The sequence below is a fragment of the Peromyscus leucopus genome, chromosome 14, assembly GCF_004664715.2.
Source record: "Peromyscus leucopus breed LL Stock chromosome 14, UCI_PerLeu_2.1, whole genome shotgun sequence".
In the NCBI taxonomy this organism is placed as follows: Eukaryota; Metazoa; Chordata; class Mammalia; order Rodentia; family Cricetidae; genus Peromyscus; species Peromyscus leucopus.
This window is the reverse complement of record NC_051075.1, coordinates 32,723,063-32,739,306: the sequence shown is the minus strand read 5'-3', so window position 1 is coordinate 32,739,306 and position 16,244 is coordinate 32,723,063. Positions and strand designations below refer to the sequence as shown.

Genomic DNA, 16,244 nt, shown 5'->3' with positions numbered 1-16,244 from the left:
CTTAAGGTCCTAGACTTAGTACACTTAAAATGTTAAATATTACAATTCATATAGAGTACATGTTATTTATAAACAGTTTTTACCAGTTATAGATACTGTTATGCTAACAAATCACAGTACTTACACTAGGAAAAAGTCCAAAAGGAAAAATTCCAAAATACATTTTGCTTTTAGTGGTTTTTAGATTTTTAAGACAGGTTCTTGTTTGTAGCCAAGACCACTTTTTGCCTACTGCCTTGGGTTACACTGTGCTAGTATTCTGAGTCATATTCATTTTTGCTGTGTATGTATGAAGATGTGTATATACAAGGTAGCATGTGTGTGGTGGCCCAATACCAACATGAGATATTTTTTGTTATTGGGGTTGTTTTGTTTTTTTCTTTTTTGAGACAGGGTTTCTCTGTGTAGCTCTGGCTGTCCTAAAATTCGCTCTGTAGACCAGGCTGGCCTCGAACTCGCAGACATCCGCCTGCCTCCGCCTCCCGAGTGCTGAGATTAAAGGCGTGCACCACCACCGTCCAGCAGCATGGGGTATTTTCATCTATCATTCTTCACATTATTTTTGAGACGTCTTCCACTGAACCTGTATTGAAACCCATTTAGGCTTTACCCAGCACGAGTGCGTAAAGAGGATGATTGGGCCACAGGCTGGATACCAGGTGTCTGAGATGGTCCTGCACTTGGCTGTGCTGGGGGGAGGTCTTTTGCTCCACCCCTTGGCCATTTTTTAAAAGCCCTTGGGCAGAGACAGTCAAGTCAGGGCCTGATGAGTTAGGATCCAGGTCCTCCTGAGGCTATGCTGTATTTTCTTTTTCTCTCCCCTCTATGCTTATTTCCTGCTGCTTATACTCAAGAGTACTCTGGGGGAAATGTAGGGGTGAGGGATGGCCCCCCACAAACTTGGAACGCCTCAATTCCGCCATACTGGTTAGCAAAGTCCTGATACCCTCCAGTCTTTAAAATCCTCAGCACTGAGTCCAGGTGAGCTAGCCTTTATGTGGGTCCTGGGGGTGAACTCGGGGTCTCAGGTGCTCAGGCTTGTGCAGGAAGCATTGAAGCAGCTGATCATCTCACAGCACCTTGGCTAGCTTCCTTAGATGCTTAAGCCAGACTGAACACCACCACACAGCCTTGATTTATTCAATAAAAAGTCATTTCACAGTTAAGTCAGAATGATTATGGAACATTAAAGGTTTCCTTTTAAAAATAAATTATGCAGTCTATAAATAAAAAGCTTTACAATATGTAAAGATATCTTTAAGAGATGAAATATTTACATATTTTAAGCTGGTAATCACAAACTACAATGATTATTTAGTATTGTGAGAGTTCTTTCATAATCACACTTTGAGTGCTGAGCACGCATCAGATTTCAGTCTATCCTGGTTAAGATCACTTGGTAACATTTGCATGTCAAATGTATAGTGAATATATCTGTAGATCTCCTCAGCCTTTTGATGAGTTACGTGAGCACATGCGGAGATTTCTTCAGGTGAGCTGAAAAGAAAGAGAAACAGTGAGCCTGGCTTTTATGACATTGACTCTTTTTATCATGTCTCAGTATGGAGCACTTGTCTAGCAGGTATGAGGCACTGTATTCAGTTACCAGTTATACAAAAACCTTCCATTGTGCATCTAGCTAAATGCCCTTAGCATTAGTTTAAACAGAACAAAAGCTTGTTTTCTTTAAACTGACAGTATACTGGGCATGGTGTTGCACTCCTTCAATTCTAGCATTCAGGCAGAGGAAGGCCAGGTCTGGAGTCTGGAAAAAGCATAGTCTATATAGTTCCAGGGGCACATAGTAGGACCATCTCAATCACTTACAGTAGTTAAAACATGAGATCTGCAAAGGAGCAAATATCTATGAAATCTTTCCCAGAATATTCATTTGTAGGGACCTGACTGAAGCTGAGGGTGAAGCTGAGGTATTGGAAGACTGGCCCTTAAAGGGTAGGCCTTTGGGGGAAGAAGTCCTTAGGTGACTGGGGTTGATACCTGAGAAGGTGTGCAGGTGAGGTTTTGCTGTCAATGTCATACAACATGGGAAGAGGGAACCTAAATTGAAGGGTTTTGCAATTAAATTAAAGCCTTAAGGAGTTATACTATTTTCAGTATTTACCTAACATGACATGCAAATACATATAAGTGAATATATTTATAAATATAGCTTAAATGAAGTTATGCCACTTTGGCTGACAATGCTTCCCACAAGAGCCATAGCCTAATAGAACCCCTGCTGCATACAGAAATATCAAGTAGGAATTCAGCTGACAATGGCAAAAGCTATTATTACCTGGAAGGGTTCTTCCAGAGGATAAAGCCAAAACTCAAGGAGTCTTGGTGATACTGGCTTTTGGATGTAGTAGATGTATCCTGCAGTGAATTTCTTGTGTGTTATTGTAGCCTTTCCATTTCATTAATCTCACAAGAACTTCTAACAATGTAATTGATCATTTATTTGGGCACAACTTCCCCTATACATTTGGGGTAATTGGATAACTTTCCCCAGCTGTGTTTATTCTTCATTAGCATACATCTGGCCAGGGCCATTCTCTAGACAAAAGTATTTCAGTTAAGATACTTTTCTATATTCAAGGACTAACTGCAGATTGATAAGCATTAGCTCATCTCACCTACAGATAAGAGAAAGTAACCACTACTGATACTTTAAACCTAGTCAACTACCTGTGGCTAGTTAGGTCATGGCTCTTCGAGGAGATCCTACCGACAGATAAGTATAACTCTCAGTCTTCAACAAAGATGCTGCTTTTGGGAAATGGGAAGATGGTTTAGAGCACTGGCTACTCTCCCAGAGGAACCAAGTTCAATTCCCAACATCCAACATGGTAGTTCAACTGTCTTATCTCTAATACCCAGGAATGTGATATCCTCTTCTGGATATGCATGCAGGCAAAGTATATACATATACATATACATATATATCACATGACATATAAGAACAAAGTATATGTAATACATATATTAAATATCAAATATATATTAAACATAATATGAAATGATATATAATATGATATATCATATACATATATATTTAAAGCTCCTCTTTGCAGCAGATGGGAGATCACTACAGAAAACAACAGGTCAAAATGCAGAGATCACCTAACTGTAAGATGCTCAGGCCCACTAGATACATCTACAACACAACTTCACTGAAGGCTTAGGGAAGAGGTGGTGAAAAGATTTTAAGAACCAGAAGACCAAGAAATCTGTTGTAAGATTGTGTCTCCTAGAAATGATAGGGAAGCTACACCCATGATACCTCAACAACTGGCTATTTAAGACCTAAAGAAGTCATATCAATAGACATACTAACATGGAAGGGGAAAAATTTCTCAGGGCCCTACCCATAGACAAAGAACTATAGGCAACTAATGACAAAAGAGAGAGGGACAATTAATTGTTTCCAAGGATGGTCCAATTAGTTATCCAATACCAAGAAGTCAGCCCTAAAATCATACACACAAGTAAAACAGACTCGGCAGGTTGTATTTATATAGGTATGTGTATGTGTATGTAACAATAATAAAGAGAGGCCATTGTTACAAGAGTGGGAAGAGGGAGGTGACATGAGTGGAACAGGAAAGAGGAAAGGGAGGAATGATGACTACCAACTTCATTAGTAACCAGAGAAATTCAAGTTTAAGACATAAAAAAGATTTTACACCATTATGTGAACATAATATATATGATAAAAACAAGAATAACAAACATATACACATGGAAGAATAAACATAAAAACTAAGACAAATGCAAGAATTACTAGTCATACAATAATGGCATCTATCAGACGGAAGTCAAAAGAATGACTGCAAATATGTTCAAAGAATAAACTCACCGGGAACACAAATAGCTTGAATGAAATGCAATCTACAAAAGAGGGATTCAACAACAACAAACACCAAGAAAAACCAACCTGAAATGCTGGAGTAAGCTCATGGAAAGTCCAGCAACAGGATGGATGGAGGAAGGCCAGAGCATCTGCTCACAGACAGGATGGGGAAAGGAGAGCAGTTCAATGAAGATAAAGTAGAAATGACTTCATAAATAAGGCTTGAACAAGGCAGTACCAATGGACATGTCAATGTGAAAGGGGAAATTTTCCCAGGATCCCACCCACAGACAAAGAACTACAGGCAACTAATGACTCTTGGGAGGAGAATTGGCCTCTCCCAGGGGTGAGCCTTCTTACTTGTGCAGTGTAGAATGGTCAGCCTTGAAACCATATACACACAAAAATGGACTCAGCACGTGGTGTTTATATATATTTGTGCATGCACATAACATGTATGTAACAATGATAAAGAGGCGATCAGGTTGGGGAGAACATGGGGTAGATGCTGTGGGATATCGTTCTGTATGCTGTGAATGTGTTGCTCTGATTGGTTGATAAATAAAATACTGATTGGCCAATAGCCAGACAGGAAGTATAGGCAGAGCAAGCAGACAAGGAGAATTCTGGGAAGAAGGGCTGAGTCAGCAGTCACCAGCCAGACACAGAGGAGGCAAGATGACAAGGCAGAACTGGGAAAAGGTACCAAGCCATGTGGCTAAACATAGATAAGAATTATGGGTTAATTTAAGTGTAAGAGCTAGTAATAAGCCTGAGCTAATGACCAAGCAGTTATAAATAATATCAAGCCTCTGTGTAATTATTTTATAAAAGGCTGAAGGACTGTGGGTGGGAGATTTGTCCCAACCCTGGGCCAGGAGGGACACAGGAAAACTTCCCATTACAGGTAGACTTGAGGGAAGGTAGCTGGGAAGGGTTAGAAGAGAGAAAGTGATGTAAAAAATACTAAGGTACCAGTGGGGATTCCAAGTTATATGCTCTTAAAATACCAACTCTACGGATAATAAGCATCCAGAAAGAAGAATCTAGCCGTAAGAGCATAGAAAATGTATTTACAAGAATCGTAACAGAGGAGCTGGCAAGATGGGTAAAGGTGTCTGCTACCAGGTCTGACCACTTGGGGTTGATCCCTGAGACTTCACATGGTGGGGGAGAACCAACTCCCAAAAGCTGTCCTTTGACTCTGATGTGCACGCTGTGGCAGGCAGAGGCATGCGCGCGCGCGCGTGCACACACACACACACACACACACACACACACACACGCATGCACACGCGCACTCACACGCACGAACACACACACACACACACACAATTAAATACTTATAATAGTAACCATTTAAAAATACTATGCGGTTGGGGATTTAGCTCATGGTAGAGCGCTTGCCTAGCAAGTGCAAGGCCCTGGGTTCGGTCCTCAGGTCTGGAATAAAAAAAGACAAAAAATTAATAAATACTAGTAAAATAGACATACCTGTTAGCCATCTTTTTCACAGATGAAAACCGGTGACACATATTTAAGGCAGTTATATAACTTATACTGGGAATACTTAAATAGAACTGAAGAGCCTCACATTTACTAGGATTCAGCACAGCTGGAACATGAATACCAACATTCTTTCTTTGTTCCACCAATGATAGCTCCGTTAGTAAATCTGCAGTTTCTTCTTGTCCAGAGCTGAAAAGGATTCGGATTCCAGCCCCAACTAAGGCGGTTAGCAGACTGTCATAGCACTTTGTCCTTCTAAACATTCTTGATGTGTCTCCTAAAAATTTCATATTCAGGGAAATGAAGGTCAGTGACTAAAATCAGGGAGAATAATTGGTACACTTTACTAGAATTCTAGCATCTCATCACTGAGTTAACAAGTGGTACCTTCTACTAATGAGAAACTACAACTAAGCTTCAATATCTGATAGAATTAAGGGGAACTATCTGTGCCTTGAACTGAAATTAACCTATGAAGAAGTTCATTAAATATTGGATTAGTTGATATAAAGTTGCGTATTCACTCCAATGACGACTAACCGAATAAATACCCGGAGGGCCTTCTAATGCTACCTTATCATTCCTTACCTTTCCTGCTCACTTTCTTTTCCATATTCTACTTCTTTTTTTTTTTTGCATTCCCCATTATAAGTTCCTCATAAAGATATTTTTCCATCACGTCTACCATACTTCCACTTTGTTTTAAACTACTTTCTTCACCCCTCACTTTTCCAATTAGGGGGGAAAAAAAGGACAAAATTCCTGAAAGATAAAGTGACCTATCCAGGGTACAACGTTCTAATTCACTAGTGACAGAAGGAGGAAGGGAAATGCTGCCCAATTTCTAAACCAATGTTTTATACAAACCACTATGTCCCTTTACTTAATTGTTTTCAATATTTCCATAATGTCTTTCCACAACATGGTTTTACTTCATCCTTTTAACACCATGAGATGAATAGGGCAAGCATCTTACCAACAATAAACATACTTGTTATTCAGAGGCAATGGCTTGTCAATGAAATACCTACAGAGCTGTGGAGAAATCAGAAACCAATGCATGGTTCTACATCCCATCATCTCCACTCTTCTCAACAGAGAAATCTAGCAATGATTCCAATCTTGCATTTTCTAGGAGCAACCTAGACACCCATTTCAGTGACTTATGTAAACCCAGTCTTACCACGTTCACAATGAACCCTCCTTGCCCCTCTCACGTACATCTTCACTTATACTCAACAATTACAGCCAACAAGCCATCATTCCCTTCCTGCTCTGTAACGAAGACGCTGTTCAGGTAGGAGTAACTCTCAGCTCTCCACACCAACCCTGCGAACCCTGGCTCCTAAGCACCTGACTCCTACTTCTCCCCGAGGCGGCTCTGTCTGAGGTGCTCATCCTTTCTGACGTGCCTGGAAAGGTCTTATGACTAGTCTGCTTTGTCTTTGGTTTCTTGCTGTTCAATTTTCATAAACCTCATTAAAATACAATGACTAATGAAAAGTATACTGGTATTAAGTATGAAATGATACACCCTGGCAGCAGAAGGATAAATTAAACAAGTCAATTTGGTATACAATCTTATAAACATTTGAAAAGTACAAACCTGCTTTTTCTCTGTCTTTTTCCACAATCACACATATCCTTTGAAACATGCTCTGCAGGCGCTGGATCTGCTCGATGAACTTGTTCTTACTGCCATTATTTAACATTTCGGACAGAGACTTCCTTTCTACTGCCATGCGGTTACTTACGATGTAATCACAGCCATTAAGAGGACAAACCTCTACTTGTAACCCATGAACTGTCCTCAGCGAGGAAATGACTTCTAAACCAGAAGTGATTTCACGACTGTCCACAAGAATGCACGCTCTATTTCCTTCCTGTGGCGGTCTAGAGGCTGTATGTCCATCAGCTACATGTAGTGGTGAATTAGAACAGGGTGCTGCGGAGGCGCTACCTTCCTTGGGGTCATCAACCTGAAGGGAGAAAGCACTGGTCACTATCCCGCTGACTATGCGTCAGTGCCGCGAATGTCACATGTGATGCTGGGTATCTATCCCTGCTGAAGACATTTGTCCCTTTAACTCCGCCTTGACCAAAGTGACTGTAGACAGAACAGCCACCGCTCTAACTCAAAGTCAAGCCACAGTTGACAAAGAATAGGAACAGAAAGACAATGAAATCCAGTGAAGTCTAAACCAAGCAGGAAAGAAAGTAAGTTTTCAAATGGAAAGTGAAATTTTTACGCTAGAGAAAAGAATGTCTTAATAACATGAAAGCAGATTGAACTGCATCTCAGGAATAAGGACTCTAGACAAGATATTATTGAAAAACTGGGAGATTAGATAACCAGAAATCCATCTAGCTGAAAACAAACCATAACTGTATGTTGGGGTCTCTTTGTTCTGTAGTAGTGAACCCAGAGCCTTTTGCAGGCTAGACAAGTGTTCTACTATTCAGCCACATCTCTAGCCCTTAAGTAACGTTTTCTTTTTCTTTCCCTCTTTTTTCCCCCCATGGAGTGGGGTGAGAAGCAGTAGTAGGGACTTAACCTAGAACATCGCACAAGCTAGGCAAGCACTGTCCCACTGAACTTTGTCTAAGGCCCACTAACCTTTTTAAATCTAGTTTAAAAAATTGTATTATTACAAGACGTGTGCATGGGTGCATGTCCAGGTGCACATGTGGAGATCACAGGACAATTTGGAGTCAATTCCTCACAGCTGCCTTTCCACAGAAAAAGAAAGAAAGAAAGAAAGAAAGAAAGAGAGAGAGAGAGACAGAAAGAAAGAAAGAAAGAAAGAAAGAAAGAAAGAAAGAAAGAAAGAAAGAAAGAAAGAAAGAAAGAAAGAAAGCAAGCAAGCAAGCAAGCAAGCACACCCCCCCCCCAAACAACTCTTTTAAATAAACCTATGATGGCACTTTTCTTCACTTTCATACATACCTTTAAGTCGACTGGCCATTTCCCACATTCCTTCCTCGACTCCATACTCAGACATGGAGATGAAATAAATGCACCTGAGTTACAGCTCTGAGCCCCGGGGTTCACCACCTCAGGGACGGCATCCAGCATGCTCTGTACCACCTGCTGTCGCTGTGTGGGCTTCTCATTCGCTGCTGGACTACGAAGGCCCCTGGGCTGCGCTGAAGACTCAGGAGGTCCGGAGCTGCCCTGCTGGCCCTGCTGGATGGGCTTGTTGGCACGGCCGCCATGGGCACCGGAGTCTTCTCCGTCATTCACGGGGTGTTGTTCCTCCTCGTCTGAATCCTCTGGGACGATAATTCTAGACAGTTTCTTCTTTGGCCGTGGACAGTTTTGTTTCGTGCTCATTTGTTTTAGCTTTACTGCGTATCGGGTTTTATATCTGACATTCTCATCTGTAAAGGAGTCTTTAGTTAAGTTAAAATCCACACAGATTTCCTCTTCACATGATTGGCTTTGGAAAGACTCCTCTCCATCAACACAAAAACTGTCCTCTAAATAGTTTTCATCTTGCTCAGGAATCTATGATAAAAACAGAAATGTTTGAATTTATAACTAGGTTGAATTTACGTTCTTCAAGGCACTAATGTTTATCCCATTTCCTGAACAGCTACTCAGTACCTTCATTATGGGGAAAATGGGGACTGAGAGATTAAAAAAACAAAAAAGACAACCAAGTGGTGGTGGTGCACACCTTTAGTGCCAGCACTCGGGAGGCAGAGGCAGGCAGATTTCTGTGAGTTCAAGGCCAGCCTGGTCTATAGAGCGAGTTCCTGGACAGGCTCCAAAGCTACAGAGAAACCCTTCCTTGAAAAACTAAAAAGGAAAAAAAAAAAGCAGTTTACCCTCTAGAAATTTACAGTCAACTGCAGGCAGCCAGAAAAGTAAGAACTTGTGTCAAGTGCTACAGAAAAGCCTAACATTAAGTACAGAGGTCTGAAGAGCCCTATTATCAAGCTGAGCATGGCAATTCATGGATGGAGAAAATATCACCTTAAATGAGAGCTATCCTAGCCATGCACAATGGTGTGAGCTTATAATCCTAGCCACATGGGAGCCTGAGACAGAAGGATCTTCTGAGTTCAAAAATAACGTATGTGTGGGTAATAGCTTAGAGCTCTCAACCCAAGGGTCATGACCCCTCTGGCAAACCTCTATCTCCAAAAAATAGTTATGTTACAATTTATAACAGTAGCAAAATTACAGTTCTGGAGTAGCAACACAAGTAGTTTTACGGTTGGAGGTCACCACAACATGAGGAACTGTATTAAAGGCTGCAGTATTGGGAAGGTTGAGAACCATTGGCTTAGAGGTTCAGCACTTGCCTAGTTATGCGGGAGTCACTGGGTTCAATGGCAGTACTACAATCAGTAACTAAGTAAATAGAGATCAGCACCGGTGACACAGTAAGATCTTGGCCAGAACTCAACGACATCCCAGCACCCCAGAGGGGTGAGGGTGAGGTAGGAGAATCTCTAGTTATATATGGCACTTTAAATACAAAGCACATTTGGCTACACAGTGAAATTCAATCGCCAAACAGCAACAAACAAAGAAAGGAAAGATCCATCTGTAATTTTTAGAAACATTTTTGGGAAAAAGAAAACATTTTAAAAGAAGTATGACATGTGGAAAAAATTAACTAATTAATAGATGATCAAAAATTCTATTTATTTCCTTTAAACTAATTCTTGTAGTTGGAGAAAAGATTCACAGCACAATTATCCAAGCCAGCTCTGACTTCCTAAGTTTAAAAACAAGATGGAAGCTTTATTAATATGACTGCATTTCAAATCACAACAGGAAATCCTCCACTATTACTTCTGTAGTGAGTACCTGTGAGAAGATGTTCATGTTATGATGTTTCTCAGGAACCATTTTGTACTTAGTGCTCATCAGCGGACTACGTACAGATTTCATGTAAATAGCTCTCATTTCAGAATCTGTGTAAAGATAAGAATTGAAAATAAAGTAGCAAAATCACTTACATGAAAATTTTCATTTAACTTTGACTACTCTAAATTTGCATGGCTCAACATTAAGGAAAGATTTATTAAAAAAAAAGAAAGAAAGAAAAAAGAAAAGATTTATGGAGTAGATAGATACACACACACACACACACACACACACACACACACACACACACACTTGTATGGATAGATCAGCTTGGGCAACATAGTAAGATCTCATCCAAAACCCAAATACATCTCAGCACTCCAGAAATTGAGGCAGGAGACTCTCTGCTTACATATGGCGCTTTGGATACATACCAAGTTTGAAGCCCATGTGGGCTACACAGTGAAATCCTATTGCAAAACACCAACAAAGAAATAAAAGATCCATCTATAATTTTTGGACTAAAATGTTTTAAAAAATTAAATTTTAAAAGCAATGTGAGACAGAGACCTAAAAACAACTATTTAAAATGTTGTCAGAGGCCAGGTGTGGTGGCACACGACTCTAACCCTATGGTCAGGAGGCAGAGGCAAGCAGATCTCTGTGAGTCTGAGGCCAGCTTGCCCTACAAGGTGAGTTTCAGGTGAGTGCGAACTACATAGTGAAAAACCTGTCTTTAAAAAAACCAAAAACCAGCTGGGTGGTGGTTGCACACACCTTTAACCCCAGCACTCAGGAGGCAGAGCCAGGCGGCTCTCTGTAAGTTCGAAGCCAGCCTGGTCTACAGAGCGAGATCCAGGACAGGCACCAAAACGACACAGAGAAACCCTGTCTTGAAAAACCGAAAACCAAACAAACAAACAAATAAAAAACCCAAAACCTAAAGATAACAATGATGACGATACCAGAAGCTTTGCCTTTGGAAACGATCGTCTAGTTGGGTGACTGTGGACAACTTTCTTAAACCCTGTTCTGAAAATGAAGAGGAGGACCACAACTTTCTACTCAAAACAAAAGCATATAAAGACTTCAGGACTGTACCTGACTTACATAAGTACTAAAGAAAATCTCAAACAGCAAGAGAAGAAATCCAGTCAATAATCAGAAAGGAAAATGTATTGAAAAACTTATATGAGCCGGGCGTTGGTGGCGCACGCCTTTAATCCCAGCACTCGGGAGGCAGAGCCAGGCGGATCTCTGTGAGTTCGAGGCCAGCCTGGGCTACCAAGTGAGCTCCAGGAAAGGCGCAAAGCTACACAGAGAAACCCTGTCTCGAAAAACCAAAAAAAAAAAAAAAAAAAAAAACTTATATGAAAATAAAAAAAAAAGGTCGTAATTTCGAGTTAAGGACAAAGTGGGACAACATGGGTTGTTATTTACTGATGCTTATCATTTAAAAAAACTATAGCAAAGGCTGCTTAATACATGAAAATAAGAATTTCTTTGTACTTTTAAAACAGCTTTGAAATCTTTTCTTTCAAAGGTGCTATGTCTAAGGGAAATTCGGGGTGTCTTTGTTCAAACCACGTATCTTCTTGGTTGCATAGCAGAACTCCACCTGTCCACTCTGCGACTCTAGCCCTCAGAGAACCCTGTCACCTTTAGCTGTCCAGGGTCTAATCTCTCTCCCCTGTCAGTACTGCCCTTAGAGGAGCCGCCACCATTCTCTCCCCCTTTAAAGAGATTGAGGGGCTGCACTAACGATGCCAGCCCGGGACCTAACCCTGTCTCTGAGCTTCTGGTTCCCTCCTACGACGCTGGTCCTTGAATGGTCCCGGAGCATGGCTGCCTGAGGGCCTGGGGATTTGCTGTTTTCTTTGAATGTTACCAGTTTTTACTGAAGTCTGCAAAACCCACATCCACTACTGGGCACTGAGGGCAGTACACCTTATCCTGGAGACTGTGTATCCAGGATTACAGTACAGAGAAGTTTGTCCATAAACAAGTTTTTACTTTAAACTCATGGTCCTTGGGAAATTTTGTAGCTGTAAATTATATCACAGTCTGCAGAAACAGAAAACAAAACAAAAAAAGACACAACCTAATCTCTGAAAGGCTAGGATATTGATGAGCCAATCAGAACGTTTCTCACTTCAGTAGCAGGCAATCTGAATCATCGCCTCTGAATGTACTGGGCATGCTCAAGCATTACTTTGACCACATTATTTTCTGAAAGCAGATCTCCCTTATCTGATACACAGTAAGGTTAGTGTTTTCTCAATTGGTTTTATTCACCCACAATTGCTGAACGGCTTTCTTCCAGTCACTGGTCAAACACCACATTCTCAACGAGGCATGCTCTTCACAATGGCAACTTGATCACCTCGCAGGGTAAGGCACTCTTAATTACAGCAACCAGCAGGCTGAGGCAGGAGGCTTAGAGATTCCAGTGTCAGCCTGGGCTACGAAGCAAGACTTAGTTTCTTTTTTTTTTTTTGGTTTTATTGAGACAGGGTTTCTCCGTGTAGTTTTTGGTGCCTGTCCTGGATCTCACTCTGTAGACCAGGCTGGCCTCGAACTCACAGAGATCCGCCTGGCTCTGCCTCCTGAGTGCTGGGATTAAAGGCGTGAGCCACCACCGCCCAGCTTAAGACCTAGTTTCCAAACAACTAAACTACAACAGCAAGTTGCCTGTGTTCAGCACCTCCAGCCTTCTTAGCGAGTTCAGGTCCCCTGTCCCTCCCCACTTTTCTAACTTCTCTGTAAATGTTTCATCTTATAAAACACCGCACACTTTAGTTATCATATGTATTGTCTATCTTCTTCCACGTGAAAGCAAGTGTCATATGGAGACTTCAAAGGCCTTTTGTACTCTCTAGCATCTCTTTCTTAGCTGCTTTCTATTAACAGCAAAAGGAAGGGACTGAACACTAGTTAAATGAACATCTGATGCTTGAGCTGCCTAGGTAAATCAGAAGCCTAGATCAAGTATTGCAGAATTTAAATAAAAATGAACAAATAAAGGTTTTATACATACTAAATATAATTCCTATAAAGCCAAGTTTCTTTTAATAAAGAGACCATATTTAAATATGACATTAGACACAGTGGAAATAATTACCAAATGTCATGACAGCATTTACCATTTACAGCCTGTGAAAGCTGGGTCTGGTCATTGACAAAGTCGAGAAGTGACGAATCCTGCCCGTTTTCCGACTCATCATCTTCATCTGCTGAGACACAACCTGCATCCTCTTCAGAAACCTCTGCCTCGTCATCTAGAAACATCCGAGCTATACTCTATGAAGAAACAGGAGACAGGAAGACACCCCAGAAAACGAAAATTATATTTTTAGGTTTTTATTTCCAAATTGGACTGGCATGTAATTGTACATACTCGGGGTACGGTGCGACACTTCAATACATGTGCACAGTGTGTAATGTTGAGATCATGGCATGTCCAGCACCTGATGCATTCTTGATGTGAGGAACAACACTGGACAACACAATTTACCATGAGCCAGAGTCACCGCCTCTATGCTACAGACTCTATTGCTCTAAACGAAGTGGCTTTCTTGTCTATGCTCTCAAGAGCAAACAGCCAAAGTAAGATTTAAAACTACAAAAAAATAGATACTTATGCAAAATTTCTCCTGATAATTTTAGGTAAAACAGCATTTAAGACACTAGTCGGCTTGCTGGATGTTTCCAGCAGACCATCTACAGAGATTCCGAGAGTTAAGTTTTGGCATGGAAATACACAACATCTGAAGCGCTGACTAGAAGGAAAGGTGCTAAGAACTCTCTTCAAAATACTTAACTAATGAACAAAGACAAGGGAAAGAGTGGGATCCATCAGTGAGAAGGCTCATCAGGTAATGTGCGCTCCATCCCCGCGACCCACATGTGGAAGGAGAGATTCAACCAACTCCTGTAGTTCGTCCTCTGAACTCCACTTCCTCACCGTGGCACGCACGCACCGACCCCTCCCTCACACACAAAGCGAATGATGCAATACTTTCTTTCTTTTTTTTTTTTTAAGAAATCGCAATCACTGTAAAAGCAAATTTCCTAAAACTCAGGTCTGTTTCTACATTTCCTTCAATCTGAACAGTAGGTTCTCAATATATTTCAATTTCTTCATTTAATCATTTAAAATAACATACTGCTGACAAGATGAAGCCAGAACACAAAGAAAAACATTGAGATTTTTAATTCCAGGAAAAAAAAATTGGTGGGAAAATATTTTGTTTTTTTAAGGGGAGAGTGCAAACGTAGTCCCCCACTGTGGTGGTATTGTGTTCCCCAAAATATTGTGCACGCTAATAAACTTATCTGAGGTCAGAGAACAGAACAGCCACAATATTAAACATAGAGAATAGGCAGTGGTAGCACACGCCTTTAATACTAGCTTTCCAGAGGCAGAGATCTACCTGGATCTCTGTGTGTTCAAGGATACAGACAGGCATGGTGACTCATCACGCCTTTAATCCCAGAAAGTGCTCCTTTAATCCCAGGGAGTGATGGTAGAAAGCAGAAAAATATATAAGGTGTGAGGACCAGAAACTAGAAGCATTTGGCTGGTTAAGCATTTAGGCTTTGAGCAGCAATTCAGCTGAGATCCATTCAGATGAGGACTCAGAGGCTTCCAGTCTGAGGAAACAGGATCAGCTGAGGAACTGGTGAAGTGAGGTAGCTGTGGCTTGTTCTGCTTCTCTGATCTTTCAGCATTCACCCCAATACCTGGCTTGATTTTATTAATAAGACCTTTTTTGTTTTGTTTTGTTTTTTGATTTTTCGAGACAGGGTTTCTCTGTGTAGCTTTGCGCCTTTCCTGGAACTAGCTTTGGAGACAAGGCTGGCCTTATTAATAAGACCTTTTAAGATTCATGCTACACCCCACTACCACAATTCATGCAGTCGAGTTTCCCGCATTTGGGGAAATCGCAGGGGTCAGCACATCCGGATTGCAATGGATAAGCCTCGCCCTGTGAAAACCACCTTTGGGATCATGGTATCTCCCCTGCCAGGTAAGTATGGGAAAATACTTCTTTAAAAGCCGTTAGGTTGAGGGGCTGGAGAGATGGCTCAGCACTTGAGAGTAAGTACTGTCTGCTTTTTCCATAGAATACAGGTTCACTTTCCAGCACCCACATGGTGCATCACAACCATCTGTAACTCCAGTTCCAGGGGTTCTGACAATAAGCTCTTCTGGCCTATGTGGGTACCAGGCACATACGTGGTGCATAGATACATACAGGCAAAACATTTTTCTTCCTTCCTTCCTTCCTTTCTTCTGTCTATCTACCTAATATATACATAATACACACATGTGTACTAATACACATGCACATGTGTGTATGTAATATTATATACATTAAAGAGACTAAGCAAAGATTACCTTTACATGATTCTGTTTCTTTCGGACTTTGGAGCGTTTTCTGGGGTTCCTGCCACAATCCTTGAAGTCTTCCAATTGCATACATGGTATGTGAGAATTCTCACTCTCATCACTAGATGACAATTCTGACTATAAAAAATTAACACAACATTTACATAAGAAAAAAACCTAGCTATATTGATTTAACTTACTGTATCTCTCAAGAGTGATTGATTTTATTTTCGTTTTTTAATTACAAAGCATTTGATTCAACGTTCTCTTAGAATAAAATTGTTCTCACTAGTTAGGCCCACGAATGTCAGATCAGGTAGCAGTAGTATTAGTGAACGGGTGCACTCAACTTAGTATTACACCAAATATATCTGATGGAAACCTGCAGTGCTTCCTTTAGATTTCAAGGGTTTCACAAGAGATAAAGTCCATGCAAACATAGAGAAAACTGTAGATGTAACCAACCGTCTTATTAAATAAGAAACACAGAAAAATGTAAAAAAATGTAAAAGAGAAAGCCGAGAGGTCAGAGCTCAGAGCTAAAATCTCACCCTTCCTCCTGCGTGCTCCTAGCTTCCCGAAAGAGAGCTATTTCCTGTGTGTAAGTCTTTCCATAGTCTTTTGTTCTACCTTCTCATTGGTTGTAAACCCAAACACGTGACTGCCTC

The 16,244-nt window shown here is 40.9% G+C and overlaps 1 protein-coding gene and 1 non-coding gene across 2 annotated transcripts in view; both read right to left on the bottom strand.

The window, feature by feature from the left end:
• Nucleotides 1-1,112: 1,112 nt before the first annotated feature.
• The window catches only part of Fancm (FA complementation group M), a 57,370-nt gene continuing 42,238 nt past the window's right edge, over nt 1,113-16,244 (bottom strand). The window contains exons 17-23 of the mRNA XM_028858949.2: nt 15,586-15,714; nt 13,328-13,484; nt 10,185-10,291; nt 8,310-8,870; nt 6,969-7,341; nt 5,348-5,639; nt 1,113-1,497 (exon numbers count right to left, since the gene is read on the bottom strand). Coding sequence (XP_028714782.1) covers nt 1,341-1,497; nt 5,348-5,639; nt 6,969-7,341; nt 8,310-8,870; nt 10,185-10,291; nt 13,328-13,484; nt 15,586-15,714 — 1,776 coding nt within the window. The 3' untranslated portion in view covers nt 1,113-1,340. The remainder of the gene's footprint in view (nt 1,498-5,347; nt 5,640-6,968; nt 7,342-8,309; nt 8,871-10,184; nt 10,292-13,327; nt 13,485-15,585; nt 15,715-16,244) is intronic.
• On the bottom strand, nt 15,066-15,222 carry LOC114684759. Its single transcript, XR_003733402.1, has one exon. It is a non-coding gene; the product is annotated as a U1 spliceosomal RNA (small nuclear RNA).